Source organism: Anas acuta, chromosome 12 (assembly GCF_963932015.1).
Source record: "Anas acuta chromosome 12, bAnaAcu1.1, whole genome shotgun sequence".
In the NCBI taxonomy this organism is placed as follows: Eukaryota; Metazoa; Chordata; class Aves; order Anseriformes; family Anatidae; genus Anas; species Anas acuta.
Window position 1 is genome coordinate 20,737,703 of NC_088990.1, and position 24,375 is coordinate 20,762,077.

Genomic DNA, 24,375 nt, shown 5'->3' on the forward strand with positions numbered 1-24,375 from the left:
TCCCCTCTCCTAAAATGTTTGTTGCTAATGTGTGTTCTGAATAGATACACGATCTGGCAACTGTTACTTGGACATTAAAACACGTGGAGATAATGGTGGCACCTTCTGCAGCAATGAGATCGGAGTGGGTGTTTCTAAGGCCTCCTGTTGCTGCTCTCTGGGCAGAGCTTGGGGAGTTCCCTGTGAACAGTGCCCACCTGTGAACACAAGTAAGTCAGCTTTCCTGGGTTAGACACAACAATACAATGTGATCATTTACTGGATACCTGCAGGAAAGAGGTCTTTGAAGAACCTCATCAGTCTTAATCAAAAACTTTAATAGTCTTTCAGTTATCTAGACAGAATATTATCACTTTTGAGCAAGTTTGCTGTTACACAAAAAAATTAACATTATGAAATGAAATAGCAGTTGATGTTATAGAGTAAAATTTAATGTTGATATCTGGTTACTTTACATTTATATTATCTGTAACAGTTTGACTAATTTTCAAAGATAATTGTGCTGAAAATGTTTCTGCTATCTTAAGTTCATAAATCTATTTTGTTTTCAGCTGAATATAAGGTTCTTTGCCCTGGAGGAGAAGGATTCCGACCAAACCCTATTACAGTTATATTAGAGGGTAATATTTACCTTTTCCTATTTTTACATGCCTAAAATTATTAAACTCTTGAGTGAGTGTTGTTTTTAATGGAAAAGTGTAAATGAGATAATGTCTCTGAATTTGTTTGAACAGATATTGATGAATGTCAAGAACTGCCTGGGCTCTGCCAAGGAGGAAAATGTATTAATACATTTGGTAGTTTCCAGTGTCAGTGTCCATCAGGGTACTATTTGAATGAAGAGACTCGAGTATGCGATGGTACGTAGCCTTCACTTAACTAGTCTTCAGCTTTTATTGGTATAAAATGACGACAAAACAACATGTAGCAGAACTGATCTGTCTTTGAAAATGAAAATAAGCAGACCAATGCAGCTTTACAGTGGAAAGTTGGAACAGATTGAAGTCTTACATTGAGAGAGAGAATTCTTTCTTGACCATGTTGAAATATATGCAAATTTATATTCAAAATAATAATATTTTTGTCAAAAACAGAAAAAACAACCATTTATATGTAAAATATAGTTTAATAACCAGTTATAAAAAAAATAGCTCTCCTGTAATGGGTAATAGAATGGTTTATGGGTAGCCAGATAAAGAGCTAACTTGCCCGTTGGTTTCCTGGGTTGGTTACAGTGTCTTTGTGCTTTTTATCCACTGCTTATTTTTGCTCCTATTGATTTCAATGTCCAACTGAAAATATTTGTTGGACTGCAAAACATTTTTCTTCCCCCAGCACTGTCCGTAGTATATATTCATTACATTGCGTGAAACTATCAGGTTTTACTGGATACAGTAAATCCTTAAATCCTTAAATTTCCCAAAGCCCACACTGTCTTCAGCCTTCCAGACTGTTAATAATGTTAATACAGTACCTATGATATTCCAGGGACTGCAGAAATATAAAAGATTCAGGTTCTAAATTAAGACTGAAGCAAAGTGCTTCATGCATATTGTGCTTATATAGCTCAACAAATAGTTTCCTGTTAAAGAGGAGATCTACCTTTTTATTTTTCCTTAGTGATGTGTCAAAGATTGTTTAAAATGTTAAGGTTAGTGAACTACTGTTGATTTTTTAGGAACCAAGTTGGACTTTTTCTGTTGTTGTTATTTTAGCAAATGTTGATGAAATCTACATGATGATGAATCACTTGAGATGTCACGTGATCTTGATCTCCTGATGAAATTAACGTGACATCTTGAGTTGGGAAAGTTACTCACTTTTCCCAGTCAAAACAGACTTAAACCCTCCAATCAGTCTCTTTTAGCATCATTACTTACTGAGATGGGCACTCCACAGTAAACAGCTTTGGTTCTTGTCTGGATTTGGGAATTCGGAATGAATGAGATCCTCAAATGCTACTTTTGTGTGGCAATTGCAGAAACCAAATTACTGTCTTTGAGCTGCCTAGACACATTAGAGTCCCCATCTTCACACCACAGCTGGACTCTCTGTGGCTACATGTGCCACAAACCCCTCCACTGTGTGGGCCTTGCTCCACCATGACCTTGTTCAGCGATCCTTCAGCTGTCCTCTGTTAGTACCTTCCAACCTCAGGTGTTACTGAGACATTTTCGTTCTTGGAAGCACAATGAGAAAACTGCTATGGCCACTCACTGCCTTTTTATTCTCTTCTAGATGTGAATGAGTGTGATACACCTGGCATATGTGGACCTGGCACATGTTACAATACTGTTGGGAACTACACCTGCATCTGTCCTCCTGATTACATGCAAGTCAATGGAGGGAACAACTGTATGGGTATGTGTTGTGGGTTTTTTTAAGCTTTATATTCATGCTTTGGGCCAGGGCTTTGGCTGGCACAAATCAGAATTATTCCTCTAAATTTAGTTAAACAAGAGTTAACTAAATAAAAGGTCTACCTTCTTTTATTCATCTTAATACATAAACCAAGGTAGATCACTTTTATTACAGACTTTTTAGTATCTCATCAGAATTTCTATTTTGATTTGATAATTTGTGTGTTCATCCTTTCCAGTTATCATTTCAGCTTTTCAGTTAAAAGCTTCTGCAGGTGATACGCTACTAAAATGACTCAGACTTCACAGAATGAAATCACAACCTGTGCACAGTTTTTAGGAGGAACCACAAACAAACTCGTGTTTTTCAATTTTAGGCAAAACGCCAATACTGAATCCTTTACTGATTCTGATCAGTGTTACAGCAGTGTTTATGACTCTTAAATGTTCGTATTGCAGACAAGTTTTCATACTTTTAAAGTAATCTTGTAGGGATAAATTTTTATGTAGTATTCTACAGTACCACAACATCTACTAGACAGGCATCTAAAAAGTATTTATGTGAAGAATAGTTCTTAAACACTTCAGGTTCACCATCTTTTGTAAGAGTTGCTGATGTGTTGGCCTTTTTTTCTTCATTTTCACAGATATGAGAAGAAGTCTGTGCTACAGAAATTACTATGCTGATAACCAAACCTGTGATGGCGAGCTACTCTTTAATATGACCAAGAAAATGTGCTGCTGTTCCTACAACATTGGACGTGCATGGAATAAGCCTTGTGAACAGTGTCCTATACCTAGCACCGGTACGTTTTTGAATTGGGAAGCAATTTGAAAGCCTTGGTAACAGGAATACTATTAGCAGGTGTAACGTTGTTAGAGAAAGAGGTGCTATGACTTTGTCTGCTCTTGTGTATCTAAAATGAAGAGATCACTTACCTTTTTTGGCCTGGATGTGATCAGTCCTAGTCACAATGAAAGCATATGTTTAAATCCTTTTGGAGTGGTATGTGTACAGACTGCTGGGCCATGCCTCTTTTGTGACAGTTTCATTTTCTGGGAGACTTCATGCTGTATAATTTGATCCATCTCTTGGCAAATGCCTATTATTGATCAAGTACTGAGGCACTGACCGGATTTTTATTGCCATTGCTTCAACAAATGTGTATGCTGTGCTGTGCCTTGACTACTGAGGTACCTTTGTCTCTTCTGAGAACGATCCATGTCAAGCAGCTACAATAACATGTAGCAGTTTCTGGGCTAATTGTATGGGCATACAGGAAGCCTCCACATTGACTTAAGACTCTGCAAAGTTGAGCCCAGGATATCGCACTCTGGTTTGAGGTGGTTAGCTGTAAGAATAAACTTCCTAGACAATTATTTGGATAACTTCCAACTCATGGTTCAGACTTTTTTAAACTCAGATCTGGACTTGTGTGCAGAAACTGTAATGCACAGAAATAAACATATGCACAGCAAAGCCAGGATGTGAGCCCAAGCCCTCCTCATCTTTTTATGTGCTAATTTCAGTGGCCTTTGAATGAGAACCCAAGTACATACTAAGCACCTCACACAGTGAGCCTTAGGGAAGCATCTGCATACTTCTACATACCCTGCAGATGTTGAAAGGGTAAAAGTAGAAATTTCTTTGGGCAAAGGATGTAGTGAATTTGTGACCGTTGATTAATTCAAAATACTGTAATTGTTGCTTTGGTCTCCTATTGTAGATGAATTCTCTACGCTCTGTGGAAGTCAGAGGCCTGGCTTCTTCATTGATATATATACAGGACTACCAGTTGGTGAGTTGTGATTTCTGTTTTGAACTAAATTCCGTACTACCTCTGCCCAAGGAAGGGAGGATGTTTCTTTTCCCAATTATTTCTTTTATGGGAGGAAGAAAAGCCAAACAGTGTAATGGAGATCAACCTTCTGTTGAATTTTGAGCCTGCAAGCTTTCCGTATAGCTCCTCCTAGCTAGCAGCAGTGTTTATTGCTGCTTGTTATTAAGGCAATATAAAGCTCTAAATAAATTATCATCAGTCCTGCATGAGCAGGGCACAGATACCAAGCCTACACAGTCTGGGAGTAAGGCCAATCAGCATTTGTTCTGAGTAGAATTAGGAGTCTTTACTTGGGACTAAACCAGAGATTTATTCTGACATTTCATACCAGTTCCCCTGTGTATTGGTTTGACAGAAAAATCCTTTTTTCTGTTCAACTAGAATATTTCTCACATATGTTATTGTGTACAACTTTTGAATGGTGAGTAACAAATTGCAAAACAAAAAGAGGGAGAGAATGAGAAATTCAAAGACTGAAGTCTGAGTAAACCCTACTGGGACTCTATTTTGTTTTTATTCACACAAGAATGCAAATAAGAAGCAGATAATGTGCCATGTAACAAACGGAGGCAGTATACGGGCAGTAATCAGGTGCTTTAGGATTAATCTGTTGCTCTGATGCAGTGTTTGGCTAGTTAAATCGTAATATTTCTAGTGAAGTGGGGAATATCATTTTCAAAGCAGTTAAACTCTCTCCATTTGGCTCTTCCAAATAACTTCATTGTAACACTCAGAATAACAAGCAGGTTTGCCAGTGCTATGGATGGGAGAAATGAGGAGGGGTGTGTGCTGCGCTCTGCCTTCCCATGTGGCAGGATATGTCTTTGCTACAGAGAAGAGTCAGGATCTGAGGAAACAGGAAACATTTACATTTTCACAGTTTGGAACGACTTGCAATCCATTGCAGTTGGAAAAGTTCTGATGATCACATGCGCTTGATGATTCTGTTAAGGATAAATGCAAGAGGACATGTTCTTCAGCAGAGGATTTTATGAAGTGCTGTTTACAAGAATTAAAAAAAAAATCTTCTTGCAGATATTGATGAATGTAGAGAGATTCCTGGAGTGTGTGAAAATGGCATCTGTATAAACATGGTTGGCAGCTTCCGATGCGAGTGTCCTGTGGGTTTCTTCTACAATGACAAGCTACTGATCTGCGAAGGTACAGTGTTGATATTGTTCAGAGAAATGGTATTTCATCAGCTGACAATTCAGACAGTGGCAAATTTGAGATACTTGCAAGTCATTCTTAGCAAAGGAAATTACTGGTGTCAGTGTAGTAAGTCTGTGTTAATTAAGACTTTTATAATATTTTTTTTGCATAGCAAATACCAGATTTTCTATCAGTCGTCTTAGGCTTTGGAGGAGCATGAGTCAGCAGTCATGGGAAAAAACATTGTTTTTCACATTTGACAGAAAAGCCAAGACAAGAGTAGTCATCCTGAGTCAAATCACAATAATATTTTTTTATTCCAAGATATTTTTTCTTATGGGACAAAGATTTCTGTAAATAGTATGAACACTTCACAACTTTTTAGTCATTTTCATGGTGAAACCAAAGGCAGTACTATGAGTTGCTTCATTCCCTGGTGTGGTTTATGACTGCTGACAAAATGGATACTAAAAGCAAGGTATTGAGGAGCTTCAAGTACAAGCATGTTCTGTAGGCAGCTTCTATTTGAAATGTTACATTTCTAGGGAAATAATGTTCTCTGTTTGCAGCAGCTTTGAGAAACCCAAGTGACAATGAGGGTTGTGTTGACTTTGACCCAAGCTTGAATGGATTCAGAGGATAGCCTCTGCTCTGCCATCCAGTGCTGTGAATGCTGTTTAATGAGAATAAAATTGCATTTAAGTGCCCTGCTTCTCTCCCTGCTCACCTGCCTTTATTTTTTTTCCAGAATAATATTGATTTATTATAGTCAATATCTATTGTTAGAACATGATTGTGAGAATCACCTCTCTTAGACTGTGTATTTCTCTAAGAGGGCTATTATACATCTATCTCTTGGTTATACCATCTAACCTATAAAACAGCTCTCTCCCTTCCATATTCTGAGAACGAGGGGGCTAGCAGCAATCCATCCACAGTAAAATTCTACTTCTGTGATTCCATCTTCAAAGCTTAAAAAACATAATCAAATCCAGTGCTAATGCTTTATTTTCACACCTCGTTGCCTCTGACCATGAATTTAACTTGTTCTATCAGATTCTTACTCATACTGTCTTAGTCTGTCTGGGTAACTAGTAAATGATTCTATGACTATGTTTCTCAGATTTAGAATGGCGCATGTATATATATCATTGCACTGGTCTCTGAGGTGCTGCTGCTGGTAGAAATTGCATGTGGTAGTACAGCTCTCCCAAGTGAGTGTGCTGCCTTCAATATGCAGCCATCCACAGGAAATAATCCAAAACTGAGCTTCCCAAATTGTAAGTACAGACAAATATCACAAAAGAAAAAATTGTCATTCATGTCCATCTACTTTTCACATCCTTAAATAAGGAAAACTGTTTTTTTTCCTTGCCTGAAGTTTTATGTTGCTGTTTGTATTTATATTGTAAGTTGCTAACGTCCAACATGGATCTTGTTTCTGTGTTACGACTGGGGGGATGCTTTTTTCCACCTGCAGATCTACGTGGGCATAGCAACTTCCTTATTCTTTCTGATCGCAGTCTGAAAGAAGTCCATCCAAGTGGAAGGTTGCAACAGTCCTTTCCTGTGCACTCCAATACTTTCAGAAAACCATGATATCAGTCTTCTAAGCAGGAATAAGTTTTACCAATGGAACATACAGATTAGGGACCATTTCAAGGAGACATCTAAATTTAACCAAGTACCTAATTTAATGAGTATATTGATGTTTTCAGAATTAAAAGAAATACCTATACTTAATAAAACAGTACTCCTTTACACTAAAAACAATGTGGTTTTCTTATCTTTCAAGTACCAATTTACCGTAACAGTCAAATTCCTTCTTGTATAACAGATATTGATGAATGCCAAAATGGACCAGTATGTCAGCAAAATGCTGAGTGTGTCAACACAGCTGGTAGCTACCGTTGTGACTGTAAACCTGGCTATAGATTCACATCAACCGGACGCTGCACTGGTGAGTACTTCTGCCTTGCATGAATGAATGTCTGCAGAAAGTAGTACCTTTTAAAAGAAGTTTAAAAAAGCATATCTCCTTTTCAGTAAGATGTATTTTTTACACTAGGAGGTGATCTAGGCTCCAAGAACCCTCCTCTTAAAGACTTTTAGGAAATCCCATAAACATTCTGCTAATTCCCGGAAGAGTAATGGGCCCATCCTGCAAGGGCATAAATGATAGTTAATGACCTGAGTAGGTATTTGACCTCCGCTTTGTCCCACCAACTGCAAAGATCTTTCTTTAGTCCATGTCATGTCTGGCTTCACTACTTTGTGACTAGCTGTTTTCTGACACTAAAAATTTAGTTGCTGACAGACAATGTGATATTTTCTCCTTCATCTGAATAAAGTCATTTATTTTTATTTTCTGGATGTGTTTTAGCACTTTTTTTGCCACGTGTTTTCACGAATAAATCACTGCTTGCTGGGATCCCTGCTGATAAGGTGGACTTACCTAAGCCATATGCAACAACTAACTTAAAAAGCTTTCTGTTAAACTTACTAACTTTTCTGTGGGTTTAAACTGGCCCCTGAACATTATTTTTAGATACTCCCTGACTGGGACTGTAGTTCTCTAATCTATTTGGTCTTTCTTCTAATATCATAGTCCAGAGAGGCATTGGTGTTATCTTGATTACTTGAAGAATTGCAGAGATTTTAGAGTGCTATGAGCTAAAGAGCTGTAAATATTATATACATTTCTGAACAATATAATAATTACAAAGGAAATTGGTAACATTTTCCTTCTGTTTGTGCTTCTGAGTACTTGAGTTTTAGGAAGTGCACTTTTTCCTGCAGTGCAGTTTTTCATTGTTTCATGAGACCCTTGAGGGAAAAGGGTGTAGGGGCAACCTGAACTCTACTATGAGAACTAAAACTTTGTTTTGTAAAGCTATGTAGTGGCACATGTAAATATGCAATACATTCCCAATGTAATTGTTGTTTTTACGTGTTCGACCATAGTACAGGAAGAGCCAGGGAAGGTTCTGATATGGGTTACAATAACCCAGCATGAATTGGCACAAAAGTAATACTTCCCTGTATTTTGCTCTTATTTTATACTTAGTGAAAATAAAGTTTAACAATTAGAGTCAAAGGTGGTTGATAAAATACTTGATCCAGCAAAGAAAGGAAAATCCTAACTGCTCTGCTGAGAGCATAGTGATAAGCACCTTGCAATGCTGGATCAGTCATGCTGCTGCATTAAATAGTATTACACTATATAATAGTAGCTTGTATGTTACTGAATCGTAACTAGGTTGTATCATGGTCAACAATACTATGACTATTTAATTTATCTTATAAAAATAGCATTCTTCTGGTGCTATCTATCGTGGTATAATGAGTATTTTTTTTTATAATCAATTAAGACAATTCTGCCTCCCAGTTTTTAAACAATTCTAATGTTCTTTACTGTGAGGGTGGTCGAACACTGGAACAGGCTTCTTAGAGTGATAGTTGATGCCCATGCCTGTAGGTGTTAAAGAGTCAATTGGATAATGCCCTCATTAATCTGCTTTATCTTCTGGTTCATCCTGAAGTGCTCAGGCAGTTGGACTAGATGACCTTTGAAAGGTCCCTTCCAACTGAACTATTCCATTCTGTTCTGTTCTATTGTCTGTTTATCCCAAAAGAAGTGATTTTTCCGTGGGACTTTGAATTCACTGTTCACAGAGCACTAAAGAGAGTCACAGTTTTTCTTTCCCCTCTACATTTCTGAGATGAGAGAATTAGGAATTCTTATATCAGCATGCTATCCAGCATTGGTTTCCTTTCTCCTTCCTTAGATTCTAGTTAGCAGCACTATCCTCAATAGCATTGGCAGAGCTTAATAGTCAGTAAATGTTCATCCAAAGTTACTAATGGAGCTGACTGATGTACAGTAATCCTAGGGATGAGAGCTATCAGGATGGTCTGTGTGCTTAGCAGAGTGTGGAGAACAGACAAAGGAAAACAAGATTTAGTACACGAAGTTCTTTGCAGTTAGGAACAATTTCACTCTTGCACTTTTGCAATGCAGTTTGTTATGAAACTGCATCTTAGATGTTTTGCTTAGATTGTATTTGAAATAAAACTACAGAACACTAAAATCAACTAGATTCCAATACAGGCTTATGGGAGCATATCAGTTGCAGTATTTTGGAGCTGCAGCAGACAAAATGCCAGGAAGCATACTGAATCAAACCAGCTTTTGTTGGTGGATGAGGTCAACAAAAGATCTCATTTTATTCATGTTTCTGATTTGTTATGGAAAAAGTCTGCTAGACAGCAAACATTTTGTTCTTTGACATTTTGTTTCGCTTACTATTGATAAAACCCTGCATTCTGCCTGGAAGTATTCATAACAAGAGTAGCAGGAAACGGGGAGCTGTTGAACTAGTGTAATAGATGCCCTGCTATTGTAAGGCAGCAAATCCCATGCTAGCAGGATAGTTTTCCCCATCTCTTTCTGCAGAACTATACAGGTGATTGTATGCTTCTGTTGGCAAAATATTTTCTGGCTACATACAGCATAACTCTTCTTGCTGTTTGAGCTTTTGTTGTGATTTATCCTGACAGGCAGCTAAGCACCATGCAGCCATTTGCTTACTCCCTGCCCTTGGACAGATGGGGGAAGAGAATTGGAAGAAAAAAAAAAGAGGGGGGGGGAGGAGGAACAGGGAGACTTACAGGTTCAGATACAGACCGTTTAATGTGACAGAAAAATAACAGTGATAAAAAAAAATGTACAAAGCGAGTGATGCACAATGTAATTGCTCACCACCCACTGACTGATGCCCAGCCAGACCCTGAGCAGTGGCCTCCCCGCTCCTACTCCTGCCTCCCCCAGGCAACCTCCCCACCAGTTTTATTGTTCAACAGGACGCCATACAGTATGGAATTATCCCTGTGGCCACTTTGGGTCAGCTGTCCTGGTTGTGTCCCCTCCCAGCTCCTTGTGAGGCACCCCCAGCCTCTCTCCTGGCAAAGGCAGTGTAAGAAGCTGAGTCCTTGACTCAATGTAAGCACTGCTCAGCAACAACCAGAGCATTGACATGTTCTCAGCATTATTCTCATCCTAAATCCAAAACACAGCACCGTATCAGCTACTAGGAAGAATATTAACTCTGTTCCAGCTGAATCCAAGACAGCTTATCATGCCTTGTTTGTCTGATTTTCAGGACCATCACATTGCATAAGACAGGTGCTACTTGTGCTCATTTTTTCTCTGCAGAGTGCCTAATATTTTAATGAATTTTTATATTTTTGTAAGCTCAGTGAAAAGAGCGTAGGATTTATTTCAATCTCAGTTTTGTATGATTTCAGTAAGTCAGTTAAGCAGCATTGCGCTTAACATGGCTAAAAGCAATAAGCTGCTTTCATGAGAAGGATACAAACTGTGATATAAATATATATGTGAGGCTTTCACATCTGCTGTGAAATCAGTGTAGAACACTCAGAAATCTCCTGACACAATTTCATGTCATTAAATCTGCTTTTCAAATCCAGTGATTTGAAAATCACAATTTAGTGACATGATTCCCTTTCAGCAAGAATTCACGTTTCAGCAATATCATTTTTACACTAGACTTTTTCCAGCTCCACAAATGTTGTAAAGGTATTTTACAAGCAAATTACCCATTTCCAGAGATTTATTTAGTAATGTTTCTCTTATTAATAAATTAAAAATACTACTTTAAATTAGAGAGCTGCACTGAATTCTAAATATCATGGCTGATGCTAATACATCTTTCTAGCCTTGTAGTTTAGAGGCCTTAACTTTCAATGTGCCTCTTTGTTTTCAGATCGGAACGAATGTCAAGAAATTCCCAATATCTGCAGCCATGGGCAGTGTATTGACACTGTCGGAAGTTTTTACTGTATTTGTCACAACGGATTCAAGACCAACGATGACAGAACAATGTGTATAGGCAAGTATATCCAATTAAGTTGTACTTAGACTAATGACTATCTTAATGGAAGCCGATCCTCTGTATCATAAGGAGTGGCCCTTTAAGAACTGATTGTGAGCCATCTACCACTGGCAATGGTGTGAAAACACCATAGCTGGTAAATGGAGATGATAAGCTGATAATGAAAGAAGAACATCTCGTTACTGCAGATAGAACCTTTAAAAATATATATCCTGTCTAATGAACTGTTGATGCCTTCATTTCTCAGGAAAATATTCCTTCCTTGTTAGAATTTTCTGAAGCATTTTGTCTCATTTATTCCTTAGACAAGAAATCTAAAAGATGAATATTGCAATACAGAAATTGTATACAGCCTACTTGTTAATAGAATAAGTGAAGGATAGATTTCCTGCCAGAAAAGTGCCCTTTTCAGAAACAGAGACATCTTCATAAAGAAGGAAATTCTGTACTTAACCCATTTGTAGCTGTTAGTTTAGATCTGTTGTGGATAGGATGAGATTTCAGGATGTTTATGATCAAAGATAAATTAGAAATCCCTTGGGGAGGGTGAGATAGATACAAAATAGATTTAGGAGAATAAATTATCATTGGACACTTGATCTATTTTTACATATGTTGCTATCAAATACATAAACCCGTGTAAAATCTTCCTTTTGGAAGACAGGAAAATCTTTTTTACTTCTATTTGCTCTGTGTTGGCAGTAGATTATTTCTCATGCCAGTGGGATAGCTACAGGCCTTCCTTTCCCCATTAGAGATTAAAATTCTTGCTGCTTGTTTTTTCTCCTTTGTAGATATCAATGAGTGTGAGAGAGATGCCTGTGGCAATGGAACCTGCAGAAACACCATTGGCTCTTTCAATTGCCGCTGCAATTTGGGGTTCATCCTCTCACATAACAATGACTGCATAGGTAAGGAGTGCTGAGACCAGTTAAGTGTTTCTAAGACTTTCTGCTTCTAATAAAATTAACATTAGTACCATCATTTCTACAGTGTTAAAATTGCACTTTGAATGGTCTGTATGATTAAAGACAAAAAGCTATTTCTTTGGTCTGAAAAGGCTTCTGATTGTAAACTTCTTGCCTTTCTATAAGCACTTAAATGTTTGCTTGTGAAATATGCCATTCTCTTTTTAACTCTCGCTTTGACAATTTTGTAACGTAGACCAATAGGAGTATTTTTCCCTCACTTGCATTTGAAACAAGGGTTTATTGATGAATTCTCAGTTACTGTGTGATGTAGTGTAAACAGAAATCTTATCTGTGCAATTGTACTTGGTGCAAGTATTTCTCATGTATCTTTCAATGTTATTTTAGACGTGGATGAATGTGCAAGTGGAAATGGGATGCTCTGCAGGAATGGTCAGTGTGTGAACACGATTGGATCTTTCCAGTGTCTTTGCAATGATGGCTATGAGGTGGCTCTGGATGGAAGGACTTGTGTTGGTAAGTACTTTCTTTTAGGGTCAAAAAAAGAAAGTGCAACAAACCTTGAAATGACAGTGTTGAGTGAAAAGTGAAGGAGGTCAGAGAGAACTGTCAAACTGATGTCATTATAGCTAGCTGAAGAAAAGCAAGTGGATGAAGACACTTCTGCTCCTGGGAAGTTTCACTGTTAGTTTGATGGAATCAAGAGTAAAGCATCCTCGACAGCAGATTTGTGGAGATAACATATTTGAAATAATTGCTGTTGTCTTTCTTTTTTTTCAGATGTGAATGAGTGTGCACTGGATCCTGGAAAATGCTCACCGGGCACGTGCCAGAACTTGGATGGGTCATTCAGATGCATTTGTCCTCCTGGATATGTCCTGCAAAATGACAAATGCGAAGGTGTGTATGGATCAATCCTTCATCTGTTTGTTTTTCTAGCTACTCACTGTTGTTACCACTGTTCTCTGCATCTAAACAGAGGTAATGTTTATTCTTTTGTGGCAGTATGCAGTTCTGAACTGTAGCAACTGATAAGTCACTTGCTTCTCAGAAAATCTCACACAGTTTTATTTGAACCTGAGCTACCTTATCAGATCCCAAGAAAAATCTGATCCCAGGCTGTTTGGCTGATGGTACATTGCTGAGGCGTGCCCACCACATGAGGTTTTGAAAACTAACTGTAGATTTTGTGCCTGGATTTCTCATCCCTCTTTCTGTCTGTTCTTCTATTGGCATTAGTGTTTTCAAATCTGTTAGATATCAGTGTTGATGTAAGGTTGTATTTTATGTTGTACATCTGCCAGTGCAGACATTTTTATTTCTCATCTCTGTAATTACTTTTCTTACAGATATTGATGAGTGTGTAGAACAGCCAGAAATTTGTGCCCTGGGCACATGCAGCAACACACCAGGCAGTTTCAAATGCTTGTGTCCAGAAGGCTTTGTGTTGTCTTCCACAGGAAGGCGATGCCAAGGTAATTTCATTCTTATTTTTTGGCATTTCAGAATTTGTTTTCTGTTTTATAAAAGCCTTGTTAGCTGCCTGTTTCTAATATAATAAGGAGACTCTGGACTCAAACAGTGTTTTTCACAAGAAAAACATGGTAATTCTTCAGCTGTGGCCAGGTTCTGTCTTGCTCTAACATCTGTTTGTCATCAAAGAGAACATTGCAATAAAAGAGGTGAAGATTATGTTAAATGCACCAGGTTAAGTGAGAAAATTATGTTGCCCTGCAGCCCTTTCTTGCACCCCTGGAAGAAATGTTGAGGCTACCTAGATTCTGTATAGACTGTGACATGTTTGACATGGTGTAGAAGCATGAACATGGGAGACTACTGCAGTGCAGTGCTACAAACAGCATTTCCAGGAATAAGGCTGTTCTTAGCACTTAGCAAATTCTATATAGCATTTGTTATACACTATTCCTCTACGCAAATGTGTGGATGGAAAACATTTGCAAGTGGCGTGGCATGGCTGATAAGCACCCATCTACTTAAAAAAGTCTGAAGCTCACTTGGCTTCAGGCATTAGTACATACACTGTTCAGAGGCACTGAGACAGGTCAAATGCTGAGAACTGAACATCTAGTAATGAAAAGCCACAGGTTAGTTTATTCTGTGGATAAAGAATAAGCACAGCAAATTAGGGAGTGAGTTATTTTAAATACTTTGAAAGTTATTAAATAGATATATCATTAAATGTCCCATACACAGTGTGCACATTGGTAACTGCTGATGAGTAGGACCTCTATAAGGACCTCTGTAGTTATGCTTGGCACATAATGGTGATGCTTATTGACACCATAGTGAGTTCTTCACTTCATGATGGGCTAAATGAATCTGTGGAACCTGCAGTAAACATTCATCCAGGTCTCCAAACCACCATGCAGTTTGGCATAGTTACTTGCCTCAACTTCAGGAAAGTAGCATGGCTGTTTTAGCTGTGTTTTTGCAGCTTGTATAAATGAGATTTCTTTACCCTGAGGTTATTGTTCTCTCCAGGTAGGGAAAAACACTAAAACCCAAAAACACAACAAGAAACAAAATCACAAAAAAAGTATGCAGCTTTATCTTCTTCTTTATAAAAGCCAACCGTTGTTTCACATGGAATATTAGAGGAAAATGCATACTTGTGTGAACAAACCTTAAGAACCATGTTTTTCCCCATCCACTGAAGAAGACTGTTTTTTTCAAGTATCTCAGGCAAAACAAACTTTTGTTTAAAACTTCCCATTACCTAGGAGTTTTGTAAAGTCTGGACATTGCCCAGCATTGATGCTGCAGCCAGAAAACTGGATGAGCAGCTGCTTCCACAATCGGCCTGTTGCTGTTCCCCTGCCAAGCCAGGGAGCTGCCAGCTTTCTGCCTGCTGGATGCTTGTGGTCTCTGATCTCAGCCCTACTCCAGCATCCTTGTTACCCAGCTTAAAGCAGTAAAATGTAGTGCCACAAGGCCAGTTTTCTTTGTTCCATGTACCTCTGGGAAGAATTATAACGGAAAGTACTATTGTACATTGCCCCTCAGTTTAATACTGCACAGCATTATCATTGCAAGTTTACTCAAATCTTTTGACTTAAGTGATTCTTACTCATAATGAAATATAAATAAGTCAATGTTTGTTTTTTACGAAAAGGAGTGAAGATAGGAAGGGAGTCCAGCCCTTTCATCTCTGCTGGAAATATGAGAAAATCTTTTCCTTTTCTCTGACTGAGATAGGACAGACACTCTATCCCATAGCTTTCCTTTACTGGGATGGAAGGAGTCTCTCCCTCATCAGAGTGTTCCCATCATAGCCTCTCCCGTCAGAGGCAATAATGGTCCTTTTTAAAATCAGATGGAATTTGGGTGCTTTGCTGGGGGGGCTGTAGGGAGACCTCATGTAATTTTGCAACTAACTCCTATAAGTGAAAACTGCCAAAATTAGACTAACAACTTTTTCTCTATGCAGATCTGAGAGTGAGTTACTGCTTTACCAAATTTGAAGATGGAAAATGTTCTGTGCCGAAGTCCCGAAACCACTCCAAACAAGAGTGTTGCTGTGCCTTGAAAGGACAAGGGTGGGGAGATCCCTGTGAACTCTGCCCAGAGGAAGCAGATGGTGTGTTGTTTACTAGGTGACCTTAGTATCGTGATAGCTTTTCAGAACTGAAAGAAGATTGTGATTCTTATAAGAAGGAATTAAGAAAAATATTTTTCCAGAGGTTGTCATTGCTATCTCTAAAGTAGATGCCTTTGAGGTCTCAAAAAGCATCTTTCAACCATATTCTATGTTTCCTTATAGGTTTGTTAGTATAATTAATTGGTGAGTATTTTACTCTGAAGGTGTCACATACTGCAGTAGGAAGGTAGTAGGCTGTATGTTGAAATACCTGCAAGATGCAAATGGCATTCATCTAATTACAAGTACAGGAAGGGGTGCCATAAAGATGAAATCTAAATTACAAACAAACAATACAAACAAACAAACAAAAAACACAATAGAATTAGCTCCTCATCTGAACCACCATGTTACATTTTGTGACTTCATGTTGTTATTAAAAAAAAGAAAAAAATCTGTTTGGCAATCTTTTCAATGTGAATGACTTGCAAAAATAGCAGAGAATGACAAAACAGAGGCCCTTATGAAGGAAAGCCTTCCTGGACTGTTGCTAAAGAAATACTTTCTTTTGTGAGTATCCTCTGTAAGACTGTGAGTAACTAAGCATCAAACAACTCAACAGGCCTTTGTACCATCATAGTGCAATTTGCTGAACGCACTTTAATTCATACTGACAAATGCGGTTAACAGCATTACTAGTTTCAGGAATACATTAATACAGTTCATTTCATTAATATGTCATGTAGATGTTTTGCAGACAATCCACACAAAAACCAAGAGAAGAAAAGAGAAAACAAATGTGCCAGTTGCAGTACTCCTTCTAGGCGTAATGCCTGTGCAAATCTAATTCAGTTGCCCCAGGAGCATTTGAACCAGTCAGCTGGAAAAGCATGATATACATCACAACATTTCCTTGAAGTGTCGGCACATAATGTTTTTTGCAGTCCAGGCTGCTCTCAAATGATGTGATCAAGGGCATTTTTCTTATCTTTTAAAAGAGAAATGGTATTAACATATCAGAGTGAGGGAAATTTATGTCTTGGCATATTGTGGACACTGGAATTAGTTGTGTTTCCATTGTTTTGTTTTGTTTTTAAATAAGTACTTGGTTGTTACCCTTACGTGTTCTCCACTGCATGCCATCTTATACGGGCTAGTAAACTCAAGCACATACACAAGTCTCTTTCTGAAGGCTTGGGCAGTAGGTGGGTTTTGAGTAGCACAGGGCTAAGTTTCCCAATCAGAGAGCAGCAGCATGCCAGTCACTTTGTTATTTTCAGCGCAAGTGTGCTCAGCACAATTTTAGCTCAGTTTTGTTCAACCTCAGCAACAGTATGCTAATGTATTTCAACTAAAGAAAATATAACATCTGTTGTGGCTAAGATTGGATTTTACCGCTGAACTTTTTTTTTACTGCCTCTTTGCAGCCTACTGCAATTTCAAATAAAAGTTGTATCTTATGAAGAGTTCTGAGCATGGTTAGTAGAGAATAGATGCTCAGCAGTGTTTTGAGATGATTTGAATTACAGGCATTTGTCCATCCATCTGCTGAAGATACAGTTTAGAGAAGAGAGGTAGAAGGCTAGTTTCAATTTGAAAGACTTGTTATTTTTTTTTGTGTGTGTGTGCATGTCTGGCCCAAAAGTAGTTTATGAATCTGAAGAGCCTTTGTGATTACAAAATCCTCATTGTAATTTGGTCCAAAAGAGTGGAAATGTATGATTTCTTGTTTACTGTAAGGCCCAGAATATATTAGGCGATTTGCATAGGTAAGGAACTACATGCCATCTGCAACAAAAAAATTGGGAACAACTCGTTCTCTAAAGATTTACATCATCTTTAAATCTTCAAAAACTGCACAGAAAACCTTGAGGATTTAGAAACTGGGTGGTAACTTCACTCTAAGCTGAACCCAGAAATTATACTCTTAGCCTACTTATAAAAAAGACTATTGCTACTAACTAGTGACTACAAATGAGATTATATTTTGTTCAGAAAGTGTAGGAAGTCTTCAATTTACAATAAAAATGGATGTAGTCACTGTTATTGATACTTTTAAAGTGGAAATATTACGTTACTTTACTCCTTAAAGCAAGTTGAACGATGCTGATTATTCACAGAATATATATATATATTCACATATATACATACTGGAGATGAGGTGGAATGTAAAGTAAGCATACAGTTTTCACATTAATATAAGACTAAAGTAAATTATGCATTTTAAATTGTACATACTAAATTTCTGGATCTGACCATGAGAAGGATGACTTGGTATGAGTGATTGCATAGCTTATGACTAATGCTGATCTCCAAGACAGAATTTATCATGTGCTTTGAACTTTTTTTTTTTCTTTCCATTCCACAGAGGCATTCAGACAGATTTGTCCATTTGGAATAGGCATCCTTGTTGGACCTGGTGATGCAAGACTGGGTAAGTGCCTGAACTGCATGATGCTAATGCTGTTGTATCAATATGACATTTTATACCCAAAATCCGTTCTCAGTTTCAATTGAGAATAACATCTCTGCAACTATTTCCAAATACACAAATTTTGGAAACTTCTATAATTCTTCTCATTTATTTATACTAATTTTAAATTCAAGCCTGAATATGTCCTATGTCAGAAATTTAACTTTTAACTTTTTTTTTTAACTAGAGTTAAAAAACCTTTGGCTTTTTAATTTAAGCTGAGCAAATTTACTAGGAAACTTCTGTGAATGATTCTAGATTCTGTGAATCTAGAGAATGGATCACATAGCATACCTGCCTTTTCTTAAAGAATATGGGTAGCCTGTTCAGAGGCTCCAGAAGTACAAACCACAGTTTCCCAAATGCCATCAGTACATTCTGTTCTCACCCAACACATTTCAGCCTCCCTGGCAAAAATTTTCATTTAAGGAGCAGTGGATGACCAATATTTTTCATATGTACTCCTCTCCCTATGCCTTTCCCCCCAGACAATTTTTTTATATGATGTTTAGAATGAATTTCTTCTTTGTATTCTGAAAGCTAGCCTGTAAGCTGAATTCTTTGCTCTCATCCTAGTAAATCAAAATTCAAATATTTGTATTTTTGTTGTGATCTCAGGAATATTTCTTGCCAAAACAACATTGTTCTTTGGGAGAAGTCTAAAACCACATGAAGTAAACTGCTCTTAATGTGTTGTTTGTATTTCTGGTTCAGATGTGGATGAGTGCCTTGATCCAGATAATTGTAAATTTGGGCAGTGTATCAACACAGATGGGTCTTTCCGCTGTGAATGCCCATATGGTTATATCCTACAGGAAACTCAATGTGTGGGTAAGTACAGCTGGTTCATCTTCCATTTTAAAGAATCTGCTGAGCTGTTAAGGATTAAAGACATAATGGAGATACATTATTCTAACATAGAGTTTCCATCCCTGCTGATGTTCAAAACCTGACTAGGCAGGGGCTGTGCAACCTGTTCCAAGTAGGTCTTCCACTGTATGGGGGTTTGGCCAAGAAAACCTCCAGTGTTCTCAAATTATGACACAATTCTGTGACTGTAATGCTGTAACTTAAGTGAGTTCTTGGATTTTGTATTTTTTTTGGTTGCATATTGATGACATAGAGTTTTATACCTTATACTTGAGAATAACTGTGTATTCTTGCCTTGATTTAATTGCTTGCAGATACTGATGAATGTGCTGTTGGAAATCCGTGTGGAAATGGAACTTGCAGGAATGTAGTGGGAGGTTTTGAATGCACCTGTGTTGATGGATTTGAGCCTGGACCAATGATGACGTGTGAAGGTGAGACTCCTACATGTTAAGGACGGTCATTGCAGTTGTGTGCTGAAACAGTTTCCTGATTTCAGAAACAACTGACAAGAGTAAAGCAGCTTAAAAAGTAAAATACAGCCATTTGGAGCAATGCGTCTTTATCTGTAAAGGGAAAGCAAGTTCCTCCTTCCTGTACTCACCTCGAACTGAACCTTTTTCTTATTGGAGATTGGGTGAACAGGCTTTCAGGTGTTATCTACTACACGACTACCCAGAAGGGAGCATCTGGGAGTATGGTCTCTCCAGAACAGTCCCCAGAAATGCTGTTTACTGTCTCTAGGGGTTTTGCTCACCTCCCAGATGGGCCTTGAGTAAAGAGAGACTGTCAGTGACTTCTGAAATGTTAAGCAAAGGTGAAAGTAGAAAATGGACTGCCTGTTTGTTGTTGTTCGTTTGTTTTATTTTGTTGTTGTTGTTTGTATGTTTTTAAGGAAAGAAAGGGAGCAAACAGTGTAAACACATGTCTGTGTAAACACTGTACAATACAGTACCATTTATATGGTACTGTAAGCAGTACCATATAAAATTACTATGGTTCCCCTACATTGAATATTTTTTGTACTTTGGTCTCTCATTTCAGACATAAAAAAGTGAAAGTGCACAAAGAAGGGAGGAATAAGGAAGATCAGGGTTATAGAAGGAGCACACAGAAAATTAGTTAGACTAGAATATTTCAGTGTGGTAAATATGATTAAATGATTTATATTTATAAAGCCACAACTGGTGAAGGTACCAGAACTAGAAGGAACATGTTAGACAAACCAAAGAAAACATTTTTGTATGCATAGTACTTATTTAAGTAGTGGAACTCTGCTGCAGAGCATTAGTGAAGCCTCAAGTATAAATTGATCCTGAAAGAGTTTGCACAAATTTGTGTGGTAATCCATCAATGGAAATTAAACTTGATAGTATGGATGTGGATTTTGGCTGTGGAAGTGCTTAAACTGAGAGGCTGTATCAGGGGAAAGATCTCTGCATACATGGTATGAGTTTTATTTTCAATACTCTTCCCCTCCCATTGTAGTCAGAGAGAAGAATGTCCTAGGACATTCTGACACTGTCAGCTGACCTGACACAGCTGTTCTTAAATTATCTGCCACAATCTAGTTGTTTGCAAGCTCATACAAAAGAACGCTTCTATCTTTGTGTCAGCTCATGTTAGTTTTATATACAGTTAGAGCTTCATTCACTTCCCTGTGGAATTTGGTTCAAAGCTCAAATTGCAGAGGAGGACTTAGCAAGTGCATAAACATTGTTATATAGCAGTAATTAGTAGCCCAGAGCATAAGTAAATGCACTTCAAAATCATGTTTCTAGTGAGAATATTGTTTTATGGAATTCAGTGTATGAAGAATTTGAAATAGTGAATCTAGAATTTAAAAATAACCAGTCATAAAAATTGAGCCTAGAAGCGGAAAAGATGCAATTTTAAGTTAGATGGTATTTTGGCAGCATAGATCTGGAAATTATTTCTATAGGCTGCTTGCTATTGAAGATATTGAAACTTCAGGTATCTTTTAAACATCCTAGCATGTCTGGTGCCTGCTTCTCTACAGAAATGAGTAGAAATGTGGGTCCTCAACAATTAAAATTTAGCCCTTGCTAAACGGAGTTCTGTGGTATTGCCAATAAATAAAACCTACATGTTCAAGTCTGCTGCTTATTGCAAAAGCACGTTTTCACTTCATGTGGCCTTTGCTGCTCTGAATCTAGATGTCAACGAGTGCATTCAGAACCCTCTGCTCTGTGCTTTCCGCTGTGTGAACACCTACGGATCCTATGAGTGCAAGTGCCCTGCGGGGTACGTTCTGCGAGAAGACCGGAGAATGTGCAGAGGTAAAACTCCTACCAGATTCTCACAGTTACAAGATAATGATTTTAAGTTCCTGCAGGGGTAGGGCCCTGACTCACCGCAGTAGTGGTACAGAGTTTTAATCCCAGGAACTAAGTCAGAAGGAATTTGGGATGAAGTTCTATGGCTTGCAGTTTGCATTAAATGGTTGATTGTATCAGCCCTATCCTGCCTGAAATCTTACACATCTACATAAAGTGAGGTCACTTCAGATGATATGGATTTGTCTTGCCCCAATAAAAAGGGCATGTGGGAGAACTGAATTTGGTCTGTACTACATCTTGTATATAGTTTCACATAATAAAAGTGTGTGTAGAATTTGATTAGAATTAAAATTCCAAAGTCAGTATTAACTATTGTGAATTTTCAGGAGCATCTCTTTATACTATAATGTCTAAACCTTGTGTTTTAGATCAGGATGAGTGTGAAGAAGGCATTCACGACTGTGACTCAAAACAGATGGAGTGCAAAAACCTAATAGGTACCTATATGTGTATCTGTGGACCAGGTTATCAGCGCAGACCAGATGGGGAAGGCTGTGTAGGTAAGTGTGAAGCATTGAAGCTCTTGATACAGACAGTTCCTCAGCAGAGCAGATGATTTTGGATTTAACAAAGTATTAAAGAACCCAAGAGAAGAATTATGTAACTACTTGCGTAGTGGATCCACCAGTGCCATATATGTCCCTTTACTGTTCAGGTGTTCACACATCTGGGCAGTAAGTAGGAAATTTGGATATGGCCATTTATGTATTGCTCTTAGTGAAGAAAGCAGAGAATTAGACCCGCTGCTGTGAGCTTGTTTATCTCTGTTAATAAGAATGACTGTAGATCCTGAATTAGTTTAAAACTTTGGATAGCATTAAGAAGTACAGCTGTAACTGGGAACAGTTTTGAAAACCAATGAGAAGTATGTTGCAGAGAAAATTTAGTAACAAAACATATAATGTTGTGAGCTGGTCAGCTCTTTTTCCTCTGAAAATTAAATAAAGAGAATTTTTATTTAAAAAAATATATTTATGCAAGTTTAACAATGCAGAATGCCCAGCTTAAAAACTCCATGTAAACTTCTATAACCTGCTTCAATCCAGTAATAGACATGATTTTTCTCATATCATTTTGAAAACACAGATGAGAATGAATGTCAGACCAAACCTGGGATCTGTGAGAATGGCCGGTGTGTAAACACAGTGGGAGGTTACAGATGTGAATGCAATGAGGGATTCACTGTCAGTGACAGCCAGAAAGAATGCCTCGGTAAGTCTAACAGTAACACCCTAATGAACAATCACTTCGATAGCAGAAATTCTGTTTTCTGACACTTTATCTGTGGTTGTCAGGTGGGTTTTTTTTGTCACTCAGAGGCGACCATTGGTTGAGGCTGTTTCACAGCTTAATGAGTTACTACATTTTGTGGAAGTACTCAGGAGCTTATACTTAGAAATGTAACAGTTAATAAACCTGTGTTTCAATTTACATTCCTTCTAGAAGGGGCCTTTTTAAGTAGGTGTCCTCTTGCAACTTCTTTGTTCACTTGCTAACTGCTTTGATTAGTCAGGTTGGGTTGGCTTGCTGTGCAAGCTGACTGTTCGGTGGTGTCAGTCAGCTTGGAATTGCTCTTTTCTTTGGTTCTGATTTTCAGCCAGCCCTTCTTGTCTGGGATCAAACTGAAGCGTATCTTTTTATGAGCATAATGTAACTCGTCTTCCACCTTTTGCTAAATTTCCTGTCTTCTTTGTTTCCCTTAGACATCGTGCTCTCTTTCTTACTGCTGGTAGTTTTTCACTCTCAGTTCCACAGTCCCAGGGTGAAGTATGCCCTTTCTTTTATATTTCTAACTAAATTCCTAATATCTCATGACCCTATGGAGGTCATCACCATTAGGATTCTCTGTGATGCATAATTTGTCTTCCAGACAACAGGGAAGGCTACTGCTTCACTGAAGTCTTACAAAGTATGTGTCAAATCGGATCAAGCAACAGGAACTCTGTCACCAAGTCTGAATGCTGCTGTGATGGTGGCCGAGGCTGGGGGCCAAACTGTGAGGTCTGCCCCTTCCCAGGCACTGTGGCCTTTAAGAAGCTTTGTCCTCATGGTCGAGGATATATGTCTAATGGAGCAGGTACCAATTTACCTATTAAACACCGTCTTATGCAATTTATTGAGTGGTACATTAGAAAATCTTACTTTTTGCATAGTTAAACATCGATTGACACACACTCAAATGGGAATTTGCATGCTCACATTTGTTTGTGCTGTAGGTACAGATTAAGAACTACTTGTGTACATGTAAGTAAAGTGATGTTTGATTTACGGAGGCTAATGTAGATCAATTCCTGTTGTTTGATCACACTTAAAACTTGTTCATTGTACTTGAAAGTTAGATTAATGATCCATTCCATATTTTTCTACTTAATATTTCTCCTTAATCTGGGTAATATTTCATTATTTTATGTTTTTTTGTTTGTTTGTTTTTTGTTTGTTTTTTTTTAATGTAGGGACTTTTTTATGTCAGATTGCAAGAATCTACTAGAACTTTACAAACTTTACAAAATCAGCTCTTCATGGTGTTCTCTTGTGAACTAACCTTCATTTAACTGCAGATATTGATGAGTGCAAGGTTATTCATGATGTCTGCCGTAATGGGGAATGCATTAATGAAAGGGGATCTTACCGTTGTCATTGCAACCTGGGCTACACTACAGACATAACTGGCACTCTTTGCATAGGTGGGTTTTTCACTATACGGTATGTATATAAAATTTATTATGCTGTATACATATAAAGTTTATATACCAGGCATGGCTTGTGGAAGGAAATACAAAAACTTTGAAAAAATGAGGAAATTAAAATGTCTTTCCTTATGAGGTTTGGAGCATTTCAAAAAGCATCATGAATGTTGTTTGTCACAGTGGAGATATG

At 37.9% G+C, this 24,375-nt stretch overlaps 1 protein-coding gene across 4 annotated transcripts in view; it reads left to right on the forward strand.

Moving 5' to 3' along the window:
• FBN1 (fibrillin 1) overlaps positions 1-24,375 on the forward strand; it is a 159,886-nt gene that overhangs the window by 125,544 nt on the left and 9,967 nt on the right. For 3 of the 4 annotated variants that reach the window (XM_068695254.1, XM_068695255.1, XM_068695256.1), the window contains 22 exons: positions 45-209; positions 552-620; positions 735-860; positions 2,239-2,361; positions 3,008-3,166; positions 4,088-4,159; positions 5,237-5,362; positions 7,191-7,313; positions 11,140-11,265; positions 12,063-12,179; positions 12,585-12,713; positions 12,978-13,097; positions 13,547-13,672; positions 15,646-15,795; positions 18,164-18,229; positions 18,983-19,099; positions 19,453-19,572; positions 21,316-21,438; positions 21,867-21,998; positions 22,585-22,710; positions 23,369-23,575; positions 24,057-24,182. In XM_068695254.1, the coding sequence (XP_068551355.1) occupies positions 45-209; positions 552-620; positions 735-860; positions 2,239-2,361; positions 3,008-3,166; positions 4,088-4,159; positions 5,237-5,362; positions 7,191-7,313; positions 11,140-11,265; positions 12,063-12,179; positions 12,585-12,713; positions 12,978-13,097; positions 13,547-13,672; positions 15,646-15,795; positions 18,164-18,229; positions 18,983-19,099; positions 19,453-19,572; positions 21,316-21,438; positions 21,867-21,998; positions 22,585-22,710; positions 23,369-23,575; positions 24,057-24,182 (2,748 nt within the window). The remainder of the gene's footprint in view (positions 1-44; positions 210-551; positions 621-734; positions 861-2,238; positions 2,362-3,007; positions 3,167-4,087; positions 4,160-5,236; positions 5,363-7,190; positions 7,314-11,139; positions 11,266-12,062; positions 12,180-12,584; positions 12,714-12,977; positions 13,098-13,546; positions 13,673-15,645; positions 15,796-18,163; positions 18,230-18,982; positions 19,100-19,452; positions 19,573-21,315; positions 21,439-21,866; positions 21,999-22,584; positions 22,711-23,368; positions 23,576-24,056; positions 24,183-24,375) is intronic. The other variant, XM_068695257.1, reaches the window with a different exon arrangement.